Consider the following 20,748-nt stretch of genomic DNA (forward strand, 5'->3'; position numbering starts at 1 on the left):
CACAACGATATATGATATCTTCGACAAATTTTAACTTTATTAAGGATTGTTGCAGGGTGGGTAAGAGCGATGCTGCAAGTGGATACACAAAAATCTGCGGTTGCTCGTGCTGCCCAAGGCCCCCCTTCGGGGCAGGGTGCCCCGAATCGCGCGCGGCACCGCTTTCCCGTTCCCATCCCCTTCTGTGTTCTGCTCGGTACCGGGCGGATTTGGGCCCTGTTCCCCCGCCCGCCCGCCCGCCCCGGGGGCATTTTGGTTACAACAATGTTGTCTTTCCCTTGCCGCAGGGGACTTCTGAAGGTGCTGAAACCCACTTGGGCTGGTTTGCACTTCCTCTTCTCCTCTCTGCTTGATTTATACCTCCAGTAAAATGACTCAGACATTGCTGACACCAGCTCCCTTGGCCTGATCCTTGACAAAAAGTGATTCTTGGGAATTTAAAAGCAGTAGCAATCCTCTTTCCTTATATCTGCTCCTTGTGACTGGCTTTCCAAAGGGCTTCCCTTTGGTCCCCTGTTTATTGGGGCCTTTTCTCCAGCTCRCTAAGAGGCGGTAATCTCCCTGTCCAGTAGATAAAAAGCTGGGGTGACAGTTGGAGCCTTTAACAACACAGGGATGTTTTCTGTTTTGTTTTTGGTTTGAGCAGTTTGAAACCACTCACAAGATGCATGAGAAACCAGATGTGACAGATGTGGAAATGACACATCTGCCTAGACCCATTCTCCTGGAGACAAGGGGATGGAGTAAATGACCTCCAGAAACCCCTCTAGGATTACATCTCGCGCTTAACCTACCGTGCCCATTAGTTACAGTTGTTTTCTAGAGCAAAGCTGCACTCTGCTTTTCCGCTCTCCGCAGTCGCCGCTGATGGAAACCCTCACTGCATGCTATTGCAAGCAGTTCTCGCGTCTGTTTTTTCATCAAGAAGAAACGTGCAGGAGCTGTTTTCCTCTGCCCTGCGTTGTGCAAGCTGCCTCTGGGCTGTGAGGAATTGTAGCTTTATTTCTTTTCATCGGGGCCGTGTGCTGAGAGAGGAACCTGACAGGTTCCCATTTCTGGGATTAACGAGAGCGATGGCAGGACTGATGACACTGGCTCAGGGCAGCTGTGAAAGGCTTGGCTGTGTTTTCTGTATAAATTGGAGGAGAATAATCTTATTGAGGGGTAAAGCCTTGCAAATTTTGCTTTAAATAATAGCTAAAGAAAAGGACCAATTTAAAAAAAATCGTTGAGAAGCTAGTGAAACAGCTGATGATAAATGACAACTGCGTTTAAAGATCTTCCCTCAAATTAATAATGGTGCCTGTCTGTGTCTTGACTTATTTGTCTGTACAGTATAATTTTCTCCTACATAAGGCAGGGGGAGAAGAGGCCTTCAGAAACCCTACTTTCTGGTCACAGCAAGATCAACTCCTCTGCAAAAACTAAAGCAGGGTTTGAGGAGGTTTTGGCTTGCTATGATAAAGGGATTTTCTGAAAAGAATATTTGTAGCACTCCTTGAAAGAAGCAAAGAAACCTGAGTACACCTGTTGGGTCACCTGGGGAAATGAAATGCTCTTCACCTGCATGCTTGCACTGCAGAAGGAAGTACTCCCCCAACCCTGGAGCCCTTGAGTACGCTGTTGGTGTAAGGCAGCTGGGCTGGAAGTGGGTRTCTTCTCCAGCAGATTAGGTTTGTGTAACCTAATCTCCGTGATAGTTTCATCCCTCCTGAGGATRTTTGCCAGGTTGCCTGAGACCACTTATTAGTAGTGAAAATTAAAAAAGAGATCAAGTTCTGTTTACTCTGTCAAGGTACAAGTTTAGATCCTTAAATATAAAAAGGGTGGTAGCATTGGGAGYAAATATTGCATCTGGCCTCCGACCTTAGCTATGCTTCAGGATTTCTTCAAGGCATCTTTCAGGTACATGTATCAATAGGACTGATCCAGCAACACTCTGCTCTGAGTTTTATTACTTCAACAAACATCTACTTACTTAGTCATTTCCCTAATTAATGGGAGAAGCTGGCATATAGAACAGCTYTTTTTCTTAATCCAGATGCCCTTGATCATTCTCCTCTTCCTCTCTTCTTTCCCCCAGCTTCTTTTACGGCTATTTTTCTAGAAGGAAGGCCACCTCAGGACTTGGTAYGAAGCATGCCTATGAAAATTCATTCTTCAGTCAGGTTTGGCACAACCGGGACCAAAGTCAGGGCAAAGAACAGTAGCCTTTRTCTATGCTATTCAATTTTTTCTCTCTTCTCTATAAACTTAAATGTTTTCAGTGTACTCTCTAATCTTGCTTTCCTTCTGGCTTGGTTAGTGACTCTGTTCTCCATGATAGGAGTGCTGGTGATGGTGGATGTGAGGCTAAATTTGAAGAGACTGGTATTGCCTTGCTCAGGAGGGAAGTGGTAAGGAAATTTCGTATTCCCCTAGCAGCACTAGGCAAAGAGAAGCAGTGTCTCTCACTGCTTTTGCGTGAAAGCTTCTGTACTGAGGAGACGTGGTTTTCTTTGGCAGCTTTATTTGAGTCAGATTTTTTGTGGATTTACAGAAAATAGAACAGATGTGTAATATTTATCCTGTAAATGTTGAATTGTTAAATAAGATAATCCTCTCTTAGCACTAGGTCAGAAACAATAGGTTCCTAAGAAAGAGGTACAGCATCAGTTCTCAGTTCTCTCCTTGTGTCTCCGTGGATCTATGGGGATCAGACCTTAGATCTTTCTGCTAAAGCAGGTTTGTTCCTACAAGGGCTAAATGGGCTGCACGAGGTAGGGCAAAGGCTGGAATTTGACCTTAAACATTGCGGCATTGATGCTGCCCTKCACAGCTCTGTGATTTAGACAGGAGTGTCTGAGCAGAGGTGGCAGGGAGAGGAAAGGATGCTTTATGGGTGAAGTTTCTCAACTCAGCAGGCCTTGCAGTGGCACAGCAGAAGCATGTTTCAGTTACTTTCCTCTATATCCAGGGCAGAGAATCTTTTTTCTGGACATGTCCTGAGGGCTGCCTTTAGTTGATGCAATTTGCAGATAAGAACCTGGTCCTCTGGAGGTGAAGTCAAAAGCTGCGGAGTGTGTTACTACCTGTATTACTCACATAGATGCTGTTGGATAAAGAAAACAGTCGCTCTCAGTCATATTATCTTGTGTAATTGCCTAGGGCAGGGTGGATTTTTTTTTTTGTCCTTATAATCAAGTCAAAGCTTTTTAGTGACTTCAGTGGGGCAGGAAACTGTCAACTTGATGCTCCTCTGGTGTATTAAGAACACAGGCTTGAGAGGGTTGAGCAGGGAAGGAATGTGAAAGCTAATGAGTAAAAGTGGGGTTTGCTTCACACTTGAGCTGTACTTGGAGGAAATAAGTGCACAGTGTAGGGAAGGGAGCAGAAAAGATAACATTTTGAGGGACAGGTGTAGGATTAAGTAACAGGTGGATCCAGGAGCTTCCATCTTCCAGTAAAGATTGAGGAAGAGAACCAGAGAGGGCTGTCCAGGATCCACTGGAAGATATGTGTTTAAATTCATTGTAATCCACTTCTTTCTTTTTCTTTCTCTGAGCAGTAGCTTTTGTAACAATAATGCTTCTGCGCCCTTCTGCACTTAATACATTCAGCGAAGAGGGAAAGCATGCATATAGAGGGCAGTCTCTCTCCATGAGTACTGAGGCAGTCATTTCCCTTTGCTGCAGGGTGTGATGTGGGATGAATTTTGGCTGTTGCATTAAAAGGTTGATATCTGTTTGGGGAGGGGGGGTATTTTTGTTGTTGTTTTTTTGGTTGTTGTTCCTGCTTGTGTACTAAGGAAGCCTGGGACACAAGACGGCAGGAGCAAAGATATTTTGCCAGCTCTGAAAACGTCTGTGGAGAAACTGATAGCGTTAGTCTTTACCAYGGTCAGAGGGTGTATCTGCAGCACAGTGACTGCTGGCTCTCTTGAGGACTCATACCAGTCATACTCAGTCACAGATCCCTTCAGACAACCACGTGACAGCAAAGCGAGCCAGAAGAATGTCCCTTTTGGTAAATATCATGGTAAAGGGCCTGTTGGAGATAGACAGGTGCTCTGTCAAAGACGGTCCAAGCTCTATGCTGCATTGGAAACTGAATTCAGAGAGACCAAAGCTTCTTTGTAACAACAAATATGCGTGCAGGAATCGGGAATTGTGGTTTGGGAGTGAGAGATGCACAAAGGAATGAAACATAGCTGCCTCAATGCTTGGATAGTGGCCAGAAGAAGCTTTCTAGCAGGGAAAGAGAGAAATGGAGTTCAGCACAGCAGAGAAGGGTATTTCCTCATATAATGACCCGTGACCTAGGCCTCTTTGAGGACAGCATAGCGAAAAATCTCTGCTCAGGATGTAACTGTGCTTTAAAAGCATTAGAAAYGTTGGGGTCTGTAAGAAATGGCGATCAATGCAAGCAGTGCTTTGATGAGGCTGAAAGTCAAGAGCGTGTGCTCCCTGGAACTTGTGCTGTGACCTGAAAATTATCTTCTAGTGCTAGAACAGAATTCAAAGRCAGGAAGCCTGGAAAACTGTTACAAAAATGAATCATGGAGTCTAGAACTGTTCACTTGGAAAGCAGGCAAAGAAAGGAGGCGTGATTAGAATACCTAGAAGTTGTGGGTGCTCCACAGAAATAATTTTAGGTGCTTCATGTCTCTCAGGATGCAAAAACAAAGGGAAAATTGCTGAAAGAGTGAAGTCACGGCCGCTCTCGGCAAAGCTCCCGTGCATTTCAGGTGAGCTAGGATTTCATCACCAAGGAGGCAAATTCAGACCTGACTGAAGAAAATACCTTTTCACATGTGTGGTCAGGTTGCAGGATTCACTGGTTATGATGCTAGGAATTGGTCAAAAGGACAGCAAGAATATCTGGAAATGTCACTTTGCTGACTGAAATATTTGGGAAAGGATGCTGAATCTTAAGTGTCACTGCTGAAATTAATGTACGAATTTAAGGATTAAAAAAAGACTTGAACCAGCTACGAATAAGGGTGATTATCCAATTTCATTCTTTCTGCAGAGTTTTTGTCTTTCTCTGATGTACTCATGTCTCCGTCTCTCATGTCTCTAATGCTGGCTGTTAGTGAAGAGAGCGCTGAACAGGATGTCCCCTGGGAACAGGGAAGGGGAGCTATGGCTTTCCCTGGAARAAGTTGACTGCTACATTGAAGGGGAGATGCGTTTATTCCCTGCTGGAGCTGCTTATACTTCAGGACGTTGTGAGAAGAGTGGAGGGAACAGCACACTCCCTGTCACTGGAGAATGGTCCATGGCTCTCTGCCAGGGCCTCAATTGTTTTTGAATATCTCAGACAACTTTCAGAGGACAAATAACCAGAGATGAGTGTTCCCCTCTCAGTTCCTCCGTAGAGGAACTTAGAGCAGAGGACAGCCTGAAAACAGCAGCAGCCCAAGGCTCGTTTTCCTTGGGAAGCCTCAGCACTCCCCATCCCCTCTGTGCTGACAGCGACCTTAGCTAGTGGGAGCACAGCTGAGCAAATAGGCACATTTCAGGATTTTTTTTTTTTTTTTTAAGTGGAGAAAAAAGTTATTTCCTTCCTCTTGTCTCAGTTTGGTAACTTCCGCCCTGCCCTGCCTGAAGCCCTTACGGCAGCAGCCTCTACCTGCAGGGTCAGAGTCAGCACACAGCCCGAGACAAAAGGCAAGATCCGATTTCCTAACTTTTTTTCCAGCTCTCTTTTCTTCCAAAAGGCTGGGAGAGTACCTTTAGGAAGTACCTCGGGCACTGCCTGCTGTGAGCAAACAAGCAGTCGAGCTCTCGCTGAGAGCTGCCGAGGCGTGAGCGGGGAGGGAGGGCTTTCCAGGACTGCCAGCCTGGCAGTCGGGGAGGCRCGAGGAAGCTGCTGGCCTGGCTGTGCGTTCACTGCTCCGAGTGCCCTGCGGCTGCCAGCTGACATGCCAGCTCCCCAGAAGAGTCTGCATGTGCCCCAATTCTCCATTTGTGGTTTTTGATACTACTCCAGTGCGAGGCACCAACTAGAGCTCCCTTTTGTAAGGTGCTGTGAGCACATGATGCAAAAAGACACCTCCTGCACCATCAAGCCATTAACTGAAGTTCACAAGAGCAAAGGAGGTGRATGGGGAGATGGGCCTAGAGGTTGCAGAAGCATCTCTGTCCGTCTGAGGACAGAGGAGGAGGAAAGGAGAGGAGGAAGGCTTTGTCATGTTGCATACTGGGAGAAATTGGTCATATTGTCATGCAGAGGGAGTAGTGGAAGAGAAGACTGGAGAAGTGACAAGGGCAATGAGTCTGAGGTTTGGGAAAGCTAGAAAAGTCATGTTGCTCAGCTAGGAGATGTCTGAACTGAAGAAAGGAAAAAGGAAGCTGCAAAGGAGGAAATGAGCTTGGAGACTCAGCAGAAGCATTGGGAGGAATGCCTTGAAAGAATGAAAAATGCTGCTAAAAGAGACAGTGGGATGTGGCAATCAGAGAGAAGGCTAAAAGAAATGAGGCCATAGAAATCAACAAGGCTGAAAGCAGGTGAGAAGGCAGCAGTGCTAAAGAACTGGGGGTTACAGAAAGGGTAGTATAGAGGTGACTAGTTGTTCTTGCTTTCTGCTATCTTCCAGCATGGCCTTGCACTGGTATTGTCCCCATCAGGAGYTGGTGGTGCTGGATTGCTCTGTTTAACCCTTGTCCCTGACTCTGTTTGTTCTGCAGTTCAAATCGGTAAAAATGACTGATGGTAAGGAGGACCCTGCTGTGTTCACCTCCACTTCTCTGCCCTCAGACCCACGATTTTTAGCTACAGTGACTAACGCTTACCTGGGCACCCGTGTGTATCGGGACATCCTCCATGTCAATGGGGTGTATAATGGAGCTGTGGGAGACACACATCGTGCTGACATCCCCAGCCCTGTCAATGTTAGAATGACCAAGCCTAATACAGACAAAGTGACAGAGACCTTCACCTTGAATACCCGGACAGGTAAATAACAGGAAGAGGAATCTGCTTGTGCTGCAACTTCTTTTCAGTTCTGTATCATATTCACCTTTCTCTCTTTTCCTGCAATTGTTGGTGACCTCCTCTTAGAGGTTAAAATTTTCCTTGCCTGTGTTGCCTCTTCAGCGAGTTCTCTGGGGACATCTTGGTTCTCCCCAGGCTCTGTTCGTCCATGTGCTGAATAGGTCTGTGACTGGAGTCAACTTCATCCCAGAAGTGGGATTCCTCTGACCTTACTTCAGGTGCCTACAGTGCTTGAGTCTTCATGCACACTAGGTATTTATTATTGTAGTTAAAGGAGATTTAGTCAATAAATGCAAAGGTACAGAGAAAGCTATTCACTTCATCATAAAGTAGGTATCAATATCAGATAAGATGGATCATACCCTAAATTTAATTGACTCTCATAGGCATCCAGTCCTTTGGTTCTGATGCAGACGTTTATTTTGTAGGCATCTAATGGTTAAGTCAGGTAAATTCCACCATGTGTTTCTAAAGGAGCCAGAAACAGATCTTTACTTCACTTTGACCTTTAGATACCAGCCACCTCAGACCTTGGTAGAACATAAAAAAATCCAATTAGGAGAATGAGAGTGGGAGTGTGTCTTTCCCCCCCTCCCCCAATGTTATCTGTGAGTACTCATTTTGCAGATTTTGGGATTTAGCTGTACAAAGTACTAGATTCATTTATTTCCAAAACCAATTCTTCCCTAAATAGTATGGATTGAACAGACTGGACTTGGAATGAAGAAGACTTTCCTTCTCTAGGTTATTCTTCGAAGTGGAGCAAGTGRAGGATTTCCATCCTTACGAGAATAGGAATATACAGTTTTCAGACCATATCTCAGTGCCTGCTGGAGCCTGGCTCAGCAAATAGCGTTTAATCATGAAGCTTGGTGAAATATTCTGTAGCACAAATCATTCCTCACTTGCCTAGCCAGATTAAGTGTGTTAGCTGTGTGTTAATAGCCCTCCTAAGAACATCAGGACTCAATCCCAYGCACAGCTCAGGCTGAATTTGACTGTTTTGGCTAAAAACCTGACAAGTGAAAAAATCTGGTGGCTCTGTTGTCCTTACAGGAATTTTCAGCCATGTGCTTCAGTCAGCTGATTATACAGCCACCCATCAGATCTATGCTCACCATTCCCTGGTTCATTTGATGGCCTTCAGCATCACCATCCAGCGATCAGCTCACACTAGACAACCCATCGTGGTGCAGCTCCAGATTCCTTTTGTGCTGAAGAGCCAGGACCTAGACCTGTATCAGGGACCAGACTTCCAGGGAGCACAGTGAGTATGGATTGTAGGGGGACATTGCCTTACATCCTTCATAGCATATAGATCTCTGCTCTGCTCTCAAATAGGAAATAAGCTGCAAACCCAAAGGTAGAACTAGACTGATAAGGTAAGTAGAATGGAGGCTTATGTAAACCTGCCTTTTTCCATCAGGCAAGTAAAAAAAATTTTTTGAAGTATTTATCAGCTGCAACAAAGGCCACAGAGACTAAATGTAATAACAAAGAAGTGAGTTTGAGGAAGATAGTAATTTCAGAGGAGGTGACCCCCTGGAAATGGCTTGCTGAAATTGGGGATGTATGAGAGAGTTGTAATGATTTTCATGCTCTTCTGGGGGTGAGGTTTCAGCTGAGCTGAAGCATGGGAACAAGGGAGCTTCCATCCTAGATGGGAATAGGAACCAGATGTTCAGCTGCTGTGGGGCAGCTCCCTGCTGCATGAGTAGATTTGCRCTAAGTGATGTGCACTGAATACCATCTGCTCTTCTGTCCCTTTCCCCTTTGCTTGCCATCTCTTGTAGCTACATCTATGGGAAGACGTTGGTTCCTGAGGTGGATGGGGGACCCCAGCCCACAGTTCACATGCTCTGGACTCCAGTGCCGCAAACTGTGACCTTGCATGGGGAGGAGCAGGAGAAAACCTGGGAATTCCTGACTGCTGTGGCTGAGAGCGAAGAGGAAGTAAAGAGGTGCTACAGCGAAGGGATGGCTCACATTACTACTTGCACTCTGTACTCCTCCCACGTGGAGGCCTGGGCAACACTTTGGAGAGGATGCTGCATAGACCTGGATGGCCCTATGCCTTTGCGACAGGCTCTTTATGGCTGTCTCTATTACCTACTGAGTGCTATCCCTCCCCTTGGGAACCCCGACTTCCTTTTCCATGGCATCAGTCCTGGTGGCTTATCCAATGGCAGTCAGGGTGAAGACTACTGGGGGCATATCTTCTGGGACCAGGTGGGTTSAGGCTGTTTTTTCTGATAATGCACAGCTTTTCTGCATCATCTTACACTGAGAAACCCAGCATGAGGCTGCTAGGAGGTCTTACTCTTACTGGTGATATAGGTATCTTGGCACCAGCCTCTTGTAGGAGAGCATCCTCCTGCTCTCTTGGTAACAGCTGCCAAGGCCTAGATTGATTTCTTAAGTCAGGTCTCAGGTGGTCCGAATCTCTTCTGGGAGAGGCATTTTCTCTTGTGTTGGTTGTAAGGGCTTACCTCTCCTAACTTGAGAAAAACTTGTTTCATCCTAGCCAGAGGTTTAGATCTGCTCTCTGAATATCCACACTGAAAGTACAGGGAAGGAGTTTGCAGCTCTGCAGTTGAGTCCCTTATTGTGAGCAGAGAACACTACTGGATTATGCTGAGGCAGTTCCTTCTTCCTGCACAAAGCGTGGTATGGTCTAATAGTGGGCAAGTGCTTTGTGATTCTGTAAGCCTTGGTTGTCTTCTCTAGCAATGCATCTGGTTTTGACTCTCCCCTCTCTAGCGCAAGTATTTAGAGGACTCCCACCTCTCCTCTCTTGTGTAGTGGGGTTTCCYTTCTGCTGGGATTATTTTAGCAAGATACCCTGGGGGAGATTAGCATAGAGTAGCAGGCATGGGGTACATGGCCATGTCTGTGTGAGCAGAAACATTCCCTCATGGATATGTGCCTTTTAATGAGCCAGAGTGACAGCACCTTTGAATAGTAGCAAAATCATGGTTAGAGCATGAACAATGATGTGGAATGGGGCTGTGCTTGAATGGTGAACCTCTAAAGGGTGGTGGGAATGTCCGGGTGCCCTAGCAGCCACTTCCACCATCTACCCCTTATGTCTTGTCTTGCTTTGCTATTTTCAGGACACTTGGATATTCCCAAGCATCCTGCTATTTTATCCTGAAGCGGCCCGAGCCATCTTGGAGTACCGKATTCGCATGCTGGGAGGAGCTTTACACAATGCACAGGAGCAAGGCTACAAGGTGGGGACAGAAAGCCTGTGTTGCGGTCAATCCAGCCAATGTCAAACAGAAGGACAGTTAGGCTTTGCTCTTCCTCTCTGGTTTTAACCAGGGGTTGTGAGCTTGACATTGCCACTAAGCAGTGGAGTGAGGATGTTGAGATGTTGTGCTTCCTCTCCCTTTGACTGTGCTCAGCTGCCCCATGGATATTTTTCTCCTGGCAGGGTGCCAAGTTTCCTTGGGAGAGTGCAGCCACTGGTCAGGAAGTCTGCCCAGAGGAGATTTATGGAGCTCAAGAAATTCATATCACTGGGGATGTTCTGATGGCCTTTGAGCAGTATTATCACACCACACAGGTAAAGGGAGCGTGTGACATGTCGATGGCAGAGGCAAGGGACCAACTCAATGGCAAGGCCTGCAGGGCRTCTGGTGACTGACACTGTCCCTTCCCAGAGAAGCTCTGCTATTATCTGCTCCACTCAGAATTGCCAGTAATGCTACAGGTCCTCTTCTCCAGCTCTTCTGTCCCTGTTCTTCATGGATGGCTCTGCATACTGTTGCCTCAATCCAGGCTAGTTTTCTGTTCTCTTCTCCTCCTATATCTGTTTTATTAGAGGTCTTGTTATCTGGCTGAATTTGGACCTGGTTGAATCTCTTTCTCATGTTCCACTGTCTCTGWTTTTTTCCTCTGGTTTACATCCTTCCAGGACCAGAAGCTGTTCAGGGAGGATGGAGGCTGGAACCTAGTTGGTGCTGTGGCTCAGTACTGGTGCAGCAGGATGGTATGGAATGAGGAGGAGCAATGCTACCACATCAAAGGTACTTCTGCAACTTCCAGGCCTGTTTATGGGGAAGGACCTTGCAAACAGACTCAGAGGCCTTCCAGCTAGGCCTAAATGGGAGTACATGGGTGCTTCAGACTCCTGCCCTTTCAGATATCTCATAGAAGATACTCATGTCCATGTAAACACAGGGCATGATGCCAAGCTTCTTTTCTCCTCAGCAAGTGTCAGTACATCCTAAGCACACGCAATGTGTCTTTTTCATCCCCTGGCTGCAGTGCTGAATTCTGCTGAATTCTTCCAGCCCAGAAGTTTGTGTGGTAGTTCATATCTTCTCAGTGTCATAGTAGCACTTGTTTCTATCTCAGTCCCTTGACTCTCATGGGATAACTCTGTCTCCTGTGGCAGTGTAAACTGCATAAGTTATTGTGACTGGTGGCATTTGGGGAAAATACAGGACATTGCCTTTGTCAGGCTTTAGAGGTAAAGGACTCAGCAGCATGGAGACAAATACATAGTTTCACAGCAGCTAGATATCTATAGATATATAAATATATATAGGTATATGTAGTTTCATAGCACAATCTCAGCAGCTCATATATATATACATACATATATATATATATATATATATATATATATACACACACATACACATAGTCTCTTTTTGAAGAGACCAGTAGCCCCCAAGAGTTTTCAAATCCCCCAGTAGCCTCCATGAGTTTGATCACATCCTTTTCTTTGAAAGATATCTGGTACTATTGGTGCCAAACAAGTACAACTGCTGATATGCCTGACAGGACAAAAGGTCTCTCCGCAGGCAGCAATTCTACTGAAGCATGTTATGCTGATTAAGCACCAGTGACCACTGGAAAGTGCTGCTTGTGTTTCCCACTGTACGAAGGCACTGAAGAAGAAAACTAGAAGTGAAGGAGAGGTGTGCGGGAGCAGGGTCTGGAGTAGCAGGCTTGGTAAGAGCCAAGGGGTCTGTGTGCAGCTGGGGTGATCAGAGCTTAAAAAAAGGCCCTGGGTTTGCCTCAAATGGCTTTTGATCTGTAGATCTTTTGCAGAGAGCCCCAGTGTCCCCCAAAAAATCACATATTTAAATGAATATTTTCACTTTTCTCTTGGGAAATGGACATCTCTCTTTCTGGGGATAGTCTGTATGAATTGAGTAAAGGGAAGAGCTGAGCTTGTGGGGAAGGATATCCAATTAGGAACTTGAAGATCACCTTGCCTGTGAGTGTTAACCCTAAAGTGAGGAAGATGCCCTCAGGTTGAGGCTACAGTGTCTGCTGCCCAGACAGCCTTCACTGTCAGATAAAGTTTTAAGTCAGCATGTTTCTCTTTCACAACAACCACCACATATTCTTCTTTACACCAAGGTCGCTGTAGTATCCTGTCAGATGCRCAGAGGCCGTGCCTAAGTGCCTTGTGGACATGCATCCCTGCAAGGGAAAGGTTTCCCTTCCCTGCACCAGTTCCCTAAGGAAGGGCATAAAGCTGTACCAAACCTTGGGTGTGCTGCAGTGTGAAGTGTCTCCTCCCTTTTCCTCCAGGTGTCATGCCCCCAGATGAGTATCATTACCGAGTTGATAACTCTGTTTACACCAACGCTTTGGCCCAGAGGAGGTAACATGCATGCTTTATGGAAGCACTGGACCATCTCTCTTTTCTGCTTAGCAGTCTGGCAAGGATAGGAAATAGCAAGGCTCTGATGTGAAATACACCTTTGTGTAACACACTCTGTGAAATACACTCTTTCTGTCTCCTCTATTCAAGCTAATCTCCTCTGGCTATCTTTAGAGTCAGTGGAGAGAAGTAGGGCCTTCCATGGTGATTCAACACACCTGTTTCATTTGCCTACATTACTGAGAGGAATTTCACCTTGCAAGAGTGTTTCTCTCACTGTGTTGGGTGGGAGATCTAGACAATTAGTCAGCTGAAGACGTTGAAAGCTGGAGCAGCTGAGTCCCATCTCCAGTGATGATGATTCTTTGTCCAAGCTCTGAGCCACATTCTTTTAAAATAACTGTTTCTTTGCAGGGAACCTGACTCAATTCTTTCTATATATTCCATTCCTTCCTTTCTTCCCCCCCCCCCACTCTTGGAGATGTCAGATACCCATCCCTGATATAAACTGTTGTTACTTGGTTCTTTTCAGTTTAAATTTTGCAGCTGATGTTGCGCAGGACTTCYTGATCCCCGTACCAGAGGAGTGGGTGGAGTGTGCCAAGAAAGTCAAAATACCATTTGATGCAGAGAAGAAATACCATCCTGAATATGATGGTTATAGCCCAGGTGAGTTGAGAGGCAACAGCAGGGCTTTGATTTGGTCATTGTTCTTGCTTAAGTCTGTAATAAGTGGGGATTCTGTCTAGTTTGAAGGTGCTAAATGGTTAGCCGACACAAGGAATTCTAGCATTGCTGCCTGAGTGCAGGGGCAGCATGCARTCACTTAAACTGTGTTCTCATTACAAAGAACCTGTTTTGGAGATGGTTTCTGCTGCTCCATGGATCATTTCTCATTATTGGGCTCATAAAATTAGGAAATTTGGGTACAGAGAGTAAGAACAGGCCTGTAGTACTTGAGGATGCAGATGATGTGGTTCCTATGAACCCATTTCTGATCACTAAGACTATCTTTTGGAGGTCAAGTCAAGTATTGCTCACTGCTCTTCCTGTAAAACATTGGCCTTCTGAAAAGTGAAGGGGCTGGTTCAAGTGGAAATGCATGCTCTTGCAACTCTGACCCTGCTACTTGGGCCTACTTTGCAGTTCTGTTACCTTTCCTCTGTTGATGTGGCATCATGCTTTTCTGAGTTCATGATTCTGAGTAAGCCAGACTTTTCCCCCTTATCAGTAAAMGGACAATCAGTCTGCCAGTTACTTCCAGCTAGCATATATGGTCTGACTGATGTTGGCTGCTTTTGCCAGGTGAGCCTGTGAAACAAGCTGATGTTGTCTTGCTTGGGTTCCCTCTGATGTATCCCATGAGTCCTGAAGTCCGGAGAAATGACCTGGAGATGTATGAATCTGTCACTGTGCTGGATGGGCCAGCCATGACCTGGGTAAGGTGAAGGGCAAAGCCTAGGGTGGGATTCATCAGCAGTGTGGTAGTTKCCATCTGAGTTAGTCACCTCTAGCTCCTATCAGTGGCACAGTTTGTCAGAACTGCTGTAGACTATGAGGAAATTTGAACAGGTAGCTCAGAACTAAGATGTGCACTGGAGATGTCTACCTTGGGACAGATGGATGCCAGTTGTGGTCTGTCTGAAGGGGGAAAAGTCATTAGCTTGATTTTGTCGTGCGATCACCCTTGATGGGGGCAGTAGCAGGTGTAAGGACAGTTTTCTCCCCTGCAGAGCATGTTTGCAGTGGGCTGGCTGGAGCTAAAGGAAGCRCAGAAAGCACAGAGTCAACTGAGCAAATGTTTCAGCAACATCACGGAGCCCTTCAAGGTTAGTTATGTGGAGTGTGGTTGCTGCTTTGCCATGATGAATGATTCTTGCTTCTCAGTGTGATGGGACCTATTTGGGAGCAGGTCAGAAACATCATCTGGACTGGAGCTTATGCTGACTGCACTTGCGTTCTCTAGGTTATTGTATATATMTRTRTGTRTGTGTGTGTATATATRTGTATGTATGTATCAATATATGTATATTGAGATAAGTGGTTCCAAGCTGTGTCTCTTCTCAGTATGCTTCCAGTGAGCAGTGAGGAGATACCTCCTTCCTACAAGGCAATACAAAGCCAAGGGGTCAGTATCATGCCCACTTCAGGCTTCCTTCTATCTCTCAGGGGTGGGAAAGTGAGYGGAGTTGGGACCTGGAGACATATCAGAGCCCAGCACCCCATGCCAAGGTGGGCAGCAGAGTATGATCATTGCAACACCCTGAATATGTGACAGTAATGACATTAAATGTATTCAAACCCACAAAACTACATGAAGAATTCCAATGCAACTGCTAAGTCATTCTTTTTTTTTCTTGCTGGAGCAGATCTGGGTGGAGAACTCTGATGGATCRGGAGCTGTGAATTTCTTGACAGGGATGGGTGGATTCTTGCAAGCTGTCCTCTTTGGTTACACAGGGTTCAGGTGAGGTCTATGTTGGTCTTACTTTCTAAGCAATTGAAAGTCTCTCAAAATGATGGTGTTTAACTGGAGCAATATGCTCTTAATAGTGAAAAGAAAGGAACTCAGAGTATGCAACAGCTTCCAGAACACATCCTTTAGAAACTCCTAGCAGGTGAGGAACAAACCAGAGCATTAACAATCTCAAAGAAACTGTGGATACTGGGGGAATTTATGGCTAGTGGAGAACAGAGTGGAGTTTTCAGAAGTGATGAGCTTTGATCTGTTTCTCCTCCAGCTTACATCAGTGTTTAAAGCCCTTAGCTTCAAAAAGGAGTCAAAGTTAGGCCAATACTGAGCTCTTCTGAAAATGCTAGTTGGCAATCTCAGTGAAGATGGACATCTCTTTATGGTCTCAAGACTGTGACTATGTCTTCATATCAGAAACTCATCCAGACCTGCCTACTTCATAGGTGGTTGTTGCTTGTTTTTTCCACTACATGTGGATGAAACTTAAAAACTAGAATCCAACTAATTGGATTTTGACTAACTAATTGAAGAGGAAGCCCAAACAACCTTTTGACTAACTAATTGAAGAGGAAGCCCAAACAACCGCTTCGCAGGTAAATACAAGCCTGCTTATTCAGAAAGGCTGTTACCTTGTAGTCCATCTGAGGGACTTCTGCAAATAGCAACCCTAATCCTCTAGAGCTGCCATCACACTGAGCGGCTTCCTTTCCTCATCCCTGCTAAATAAGAAGTTACAAACAGGCAGAAACTCTCCTCTAGCCAGGTTGTTTGTGCATGCGATCACCAGGCAATAGTGGATATCACATCACTGAGTTTTTGTGACATTGCTGAGACAGGAAGAAATCTGGAGGTATTTGCTAGTCACACACAGGCTTTCTCTTGGCAGGATGCAGGGYTGAACGTAGAAAAGAGAAAGGTGTTTGTATCAAGGACCAGTTGGTTTGTTTAAGAGGCAGTATTTAAGAGGCAATCAAGCCTTTCCATCAAAGCAGTTAGTTCTAGTTTGTTTGTAGTAGGTTGCCTGAAGGTTGACTTTACCCATGAGATTTATCTCTAGCAAGAACTGTAGAATGGAGCCCACTGAATCAGTATTAGATTTGAATAATGCRAGGCCCCAGATGGAGCCATAATAAGCTAAATCTGAGGCTTCCCCACAGAAGTTCAGAAACTATAAATAATGGAAGGGCTAAATAAGATCTGTAAGGTGTAAGAGAGGGAAAGTCTGCTGCTGAGTCTGAGAAGCAAGGTGAGAAGAAAGCCAATATAGAAAGAAGTAGATGGCTTGGTTAACACCCAGCTTTACCTGTGAGAAATGCAACACAAACAGGTGTAAAACTTTCTTTAGTCCCTTTGAGAAGATGCTTATATGACTCAAGATCTTTGAGCTTCTGTGCTCAGCTGGAACCTCCATGGCATTAAAATATCTCAGAAGGCACATTAAGCTGCTCATATAATTTCAGAGTATGTCTCATATCCAAAACAGTGGTTTCAGTCTTGAAGCAAGAGTCCCTTGAGCATATTCTTAGAGTTTAATTGAGGATGGATCAAACTGACAAGCATTTTGATTTGTAACAAAGCTGTCTAGCCCTAACTATATATGTTCTTTGCGTGTGTGGTCAACATTTGTTGAGAGACCCACAAGACACTTGGTGGAGCTGGGTGTGAGCTACCACTTTCCCAGCTGAAAACCTTAATCTCAGCTTTTTGCAAAACTTGAAGGTGTTCAGATACTGTGTGTGGCAAGTCAGGCCTCTTTAGGCACAGACTCAAGCCACAGACTTCTGGTCTTGAGCTATATTTCCACAAATATTGTGGTGACAGTTGCACGGTCTGTTAAAGGCAGACACCTCGAGACCACGCTCAGCTGTCGTGTCTGTTGTAAGCCATAGGCCCAGCTTGCATGGTTGCATGCATCCACAAAGGCAGCTGCCAGGCAGGACCATGATTGTTCCCACCACTGACTTGCTTCTGCCTTTGCAGGATTACAAAGACAAGCCTTCGCTTTGACCCTGCATGTCCTACTGACATTAACAAGTTGAAAGTCACTGGAGTCTCCTACATTGGCAACAAACTGAAGTTCACCATCAGAAAAGAAAAGATCAAGATCAAAGTGACCAAGTCTTCCCTTGACCCTTCTGCATCTCCCCTGGAGGCTGTGCTGGAGGAATCAGGGCAGCGATTTCCTTTATTTGAAGGTACAGTGCCTCCAGGGTGTAACCCTAGATCTCTGCTTCCTTCCAGAGGGGACTCTGTGCAGAGCTGTAGAAAGCTGTATCAGGAGCCTGACTCCCTAACCAAATCCCTAACCTCTGCAGGGAGGGGACTCTGCAGGTCCAATTAGTGTTGGGCAAGTTGGCTGTATAGTTATCAAACAGCATTTCCTGSTCTCTAGCTACTTAGAAAGTCATCGCTTGGGACAGCTTCTTAAAATATTGTGAAGAAGACCTTGGGAGAAGCCATTCACACATCTCACTCTCATGCTTGATTTTTATTGCAGGGCAGAGTGTCTCTTTTCCCATCTCAGCTGGCTGGATTCAGAAGTCTTCCACTGAGGCATTTTAAAYCCCAGCAGATCTGGGGTTTACATGGCAAGTACTAATATCACTASAGCTGCAGAAACAAGTCAAAGAGCAGAAGCCGGCAGAATAGAAAGCTCAAGGCACCCTGTGCTGCTGTGAGGTGCATGGTGTGGAAGGCTGATGTCCTGGTCTGTATCATAAACCCTTTGCCTCTGTGGGACTGCGTATGCCTTTCCCTTTCTTTGTAGCCATTGGGAACATGCCAGGCTGGGAGGGGCAGTACTGGGAAATACAGGCTTTGGGAGTCAGTTTTTATTGACTTCTGAGTTTTGCTTGACTCGTTATCTGGTACCTTGTCTTTCTGGCTCTTCTGTGGATTTACAGGCCAATGTTCTTCTCTTCGTTGAGATCTCCTCTGYGGCTTCTCTCTTTAAGCACTGCTTCTAGGCCCTGTGTTACCCTTATATGTGAGACATCCTGGAGCTTCCTCCAGTCCAGCCATTTCCAAGCTCTCACCATTGCTGGGGTGGCAATAGCTTTCTTGGTGAATCTGAGCATCTCTTTCTCTTTTGGGGGACAGTGAGACCTTTAATGTGCCCTTAAAATCTCTCACTGAGGTTTAGTGGTGGGGGGGTGAGTGAGTTTGTTTTGTCTTCTCTGCTAAAAGCCAGCTGCTTCTCCCTGAGATCAATGCTTGATAATKATCTTTCATTCAGAGTTGAGGATTTGTACCAGGGTGAAGGTGGAATAGTTAGGCCCAGTTTGAAGCAAATTACCTACAACCTCCTACAATCCTGGGAATGCTAAACTCCAAGTATTTCGCTGACTTAGCTGTTTGGCTGAAAGCTAGTTAACAGCTAATGCTGTCTCTGCACTTCCTGGATGGCCTCACCACACAAGTCTGTGTGAACATCCTGCTGGCTCTGACCGTCTTATTTGGGTTTGGTTCTCTGCTGTTCCCTTACACRAGTGTAAATGGGCTATGGCCAAAGAGGAAAATCCCCTGTTAAGAAATAACACTAGTGTTTGCCGTTCTGTGAACTGAGTATGTAGGAGGCATGTGACCACATTCTGGGAACAGAAGTGACATGATCAAAGATGAGAGTCTGGAAGCTGCTATTGTAAACATATTTTCTAAACACTCATGACTAATTTATTCTTTAAACATTTCCATTTGTAAGGATACCTCTAGCTGAAATAATTGTGTTTAATCCAGCATGTGTGTGCTCTARTTCTCACATACGTGCTGACTTTGTCCTTTCTTCCTTCCTTATGTAGCTCAGGTTTTCAAAGGGATTTGGAAACTCAGCCATGAATACTTTGACACATCACTTTGAAGTGTAAGCAAGCAAAAAAAGCTTTGTGCTATGGCCWGGGGATCCTCTTCTGTCCCCAGAATTTTCCTATGCAGACCAACCTGGATGCTGAGTTTGAGGCTTTCTCAGCCCTTGGGCACTGTGTAGCAGGGAGCTGGTGTAAGATAGCACGGCCCAACAGACAGGGCATAAGTCTGGGAGTTAGCAGTCAGCTCCCAGCTCTGTCCCTGGCCTACTGGTGATTTAGTTTTCCCCTTTCCTGAAAGCTGTATTATTGTTAAGCAAGTTATTGTGATTTTTCAAGTGGTTGATGACAACTTCAACTTCATAAAAACTCTTAACTTTATTAAGGATTGCTGCAAAGTAGATGGAAAGCAGGACTAAAGGTGATCATTACTTTAATGTTAGTTGCAAAATAAACAAAAATCTATGTTAACCTGAGTTACTGGAGGGCCTATCCTGCGCTCTTCTCAGAGGCAGTGGCATGGCTGAGTAATAGGCGTCTTCCGTTGCCGCTACTCGGGAACTCTGAAGCAGTTGAAAGCACTTTAGCCCATTTTGGCTGGTGTACTGTTCCTTTTCTTTCAAGTTACTCTGATTTTAGCACTCATGTCAAACAATTAAAGTTTTTATTCCTTTTGTTTACCTTATGATCTCTCTTCCGAAGCAATCTGAGACTTCAAGTCCAATGTAGCTTGAAGTGTAAAGGGATAGAGAAAGCCCAGRCATCAGTTACTATTAATGTTGTGTCAGATGAGAAATGAGTGCAAAGCTGTTCATCCTTTTACCTTTGAAAGCAAATCCACATAGTATATGTCCAATGTATATGTACAAACGTGGGGGCAATATAATCCAAGACCCAGCACCTAATTCTGTAACTCGCAGCAGTTTCTGCTGCTGCTTCCTCATTCCTCAGCATGGTTTTTGTCTCTCCCTGTTCCACCCGCCTACCTACCACATGCATTTTCTAGAGTGGACATATGTCAAACAAGGGAATTTCAAAGCCACTCTGGGCCTGACAAAACCCAGAATTCTCAAGTTGATCCTGAGGAGTTTATAAAAAGCCCTGTGGCTACTCCACACTGCAGGCAGCATGTGGGAATGTTTAGGGCAGGAGCAAAGAAAGTCCCCTGCCTTGTAATTATGCTGGCTCTGCATCAGACCCTGTCAAAAACTGCTGAACCACTAATTATCACTATTTCTGAGCAGCAGGGCAGGACAGAAACATAGCCCTTCATTCCCCCCACCCCCCCTCCAACGATAACAGGTCTCAGGCTACATWTAGGTCTTGATGTTGATGAGAGGACTGGGAATAAACCCACTCTCTAAGTCAGTTTGCAGGTCCCATGCTGGCTGGTGGGGCAGCAGTGGGAGGAGAAGGAGAAGGAGGGATCATCTTAGCTGAGTCTCCAAAACTTYGGCCAGCAGGACCGCACTATGTCCAGCTGAAGGGACAGTAAGAGGATTGTAGAAGGATTGCAGCCTGCTGTTGTAGGTGGCTGAGAGGCAGAGCTGGTGTCTGCCAGGCGAAGGCAGCAGGCACACGTGAAGGTGCAGCCCCTTCCTTTTGTAGAGAGCTACAAAATACTCCCTTTCTTGCCTCAAATACCTTGGCAGAAGCTGTTATCCAAGGTGACTTTGGCCAAGTTCTGGGCCTGGCTCCTGGTAAGGAGCTGAGAGTAGGAGATGGGAGCGCTGTCCTTGGGTCAAGGGTAGCCTAACCCAGCCAGTCTGTGCCTAGGTCCAGCAGGACTTCCGCCCTTCGGRGTGTGAGCAGGCTCACACTGCCTGCCCTCATCTTGCTGCAGGGGATGTCCAGTGAGAAATGCAGAACAG

The 20,748-nt window shown here is 45.7% G+C and overlaps 1 protein-coding gene across 3 annotated transcripts; it reads left to right on the plus strand.

The window, feature by feature from the left end:
- The first annotated feature begins 5,581 nt into the window (after positions 1 to 5,581).
- PGGHG (protein-glucosylgalactosylhydroxylysine glucosidase) lies at positions 5,582 to 19,562 on the plus strand. Of its 3 annotated transcripts, none has more exons than XM_085298417.1 (15): positions 5,582 to 5,651; positions 6,672 to 6,939; positions 8,035 to 8,245; positions 8,772 to 9,207; positions 10,092 to 10,211; positions 10,415 to 10,546; positions 10,708 to 10,761; positions 10,898 to 11,009; positions 12,532 to 12,604; positions 13,137 to 13,273; positions 13,910 to 14,043; positions 14,338 to 14,433; positions 14,974 to 15,071; positions 17,058 to 17,272; positions 17,575 to 19,562. In XM_085298417.1, the coding sequence occupies exons 2-15, from the start codon at positions 6,687 to 6,689 to the stop codon at positions 17,637 to 17,639; spliced, it is 2,136 nt and encodes a 711-aa protein (XP_085154543.1). In that variant the 5' UTR covers positions 5,582 to 5,651; positions 6,672 to 6,686; the 3' UTR covers positions 17,640 to 19,562. The 3 variants fall into 3 exon arrangements, with proteins under 3 accessions (XP_085154543.1, XP_085154544.1, XP_085154542.1); XM_085298416.1 differs by lacking the exon at positions 5,582 to 5,651 and adding an exon at positions 6,038 to 6,491; XM_085298418.1 differs by lacking the exon at positions 10,708 to 10,761.
- Positions 19,563 to 20,748: the final 1,186 nt, after the last annotated feature.

This window comes from Rhea americana, unplaced genomic scaffold (genome assembly GCF_003343005.1).
Source record: "Rhea americana isolate MKP2758 unplaced genomic scaffold, rheAme1 scaffold_139, whole genome shotgun sequence".
Classification (NCBI taxonomy): Eukaryota; Metazoa; Chordata; class Aves; order Rheiformes; family Rheidae; genus Rhea; species Rhea americana.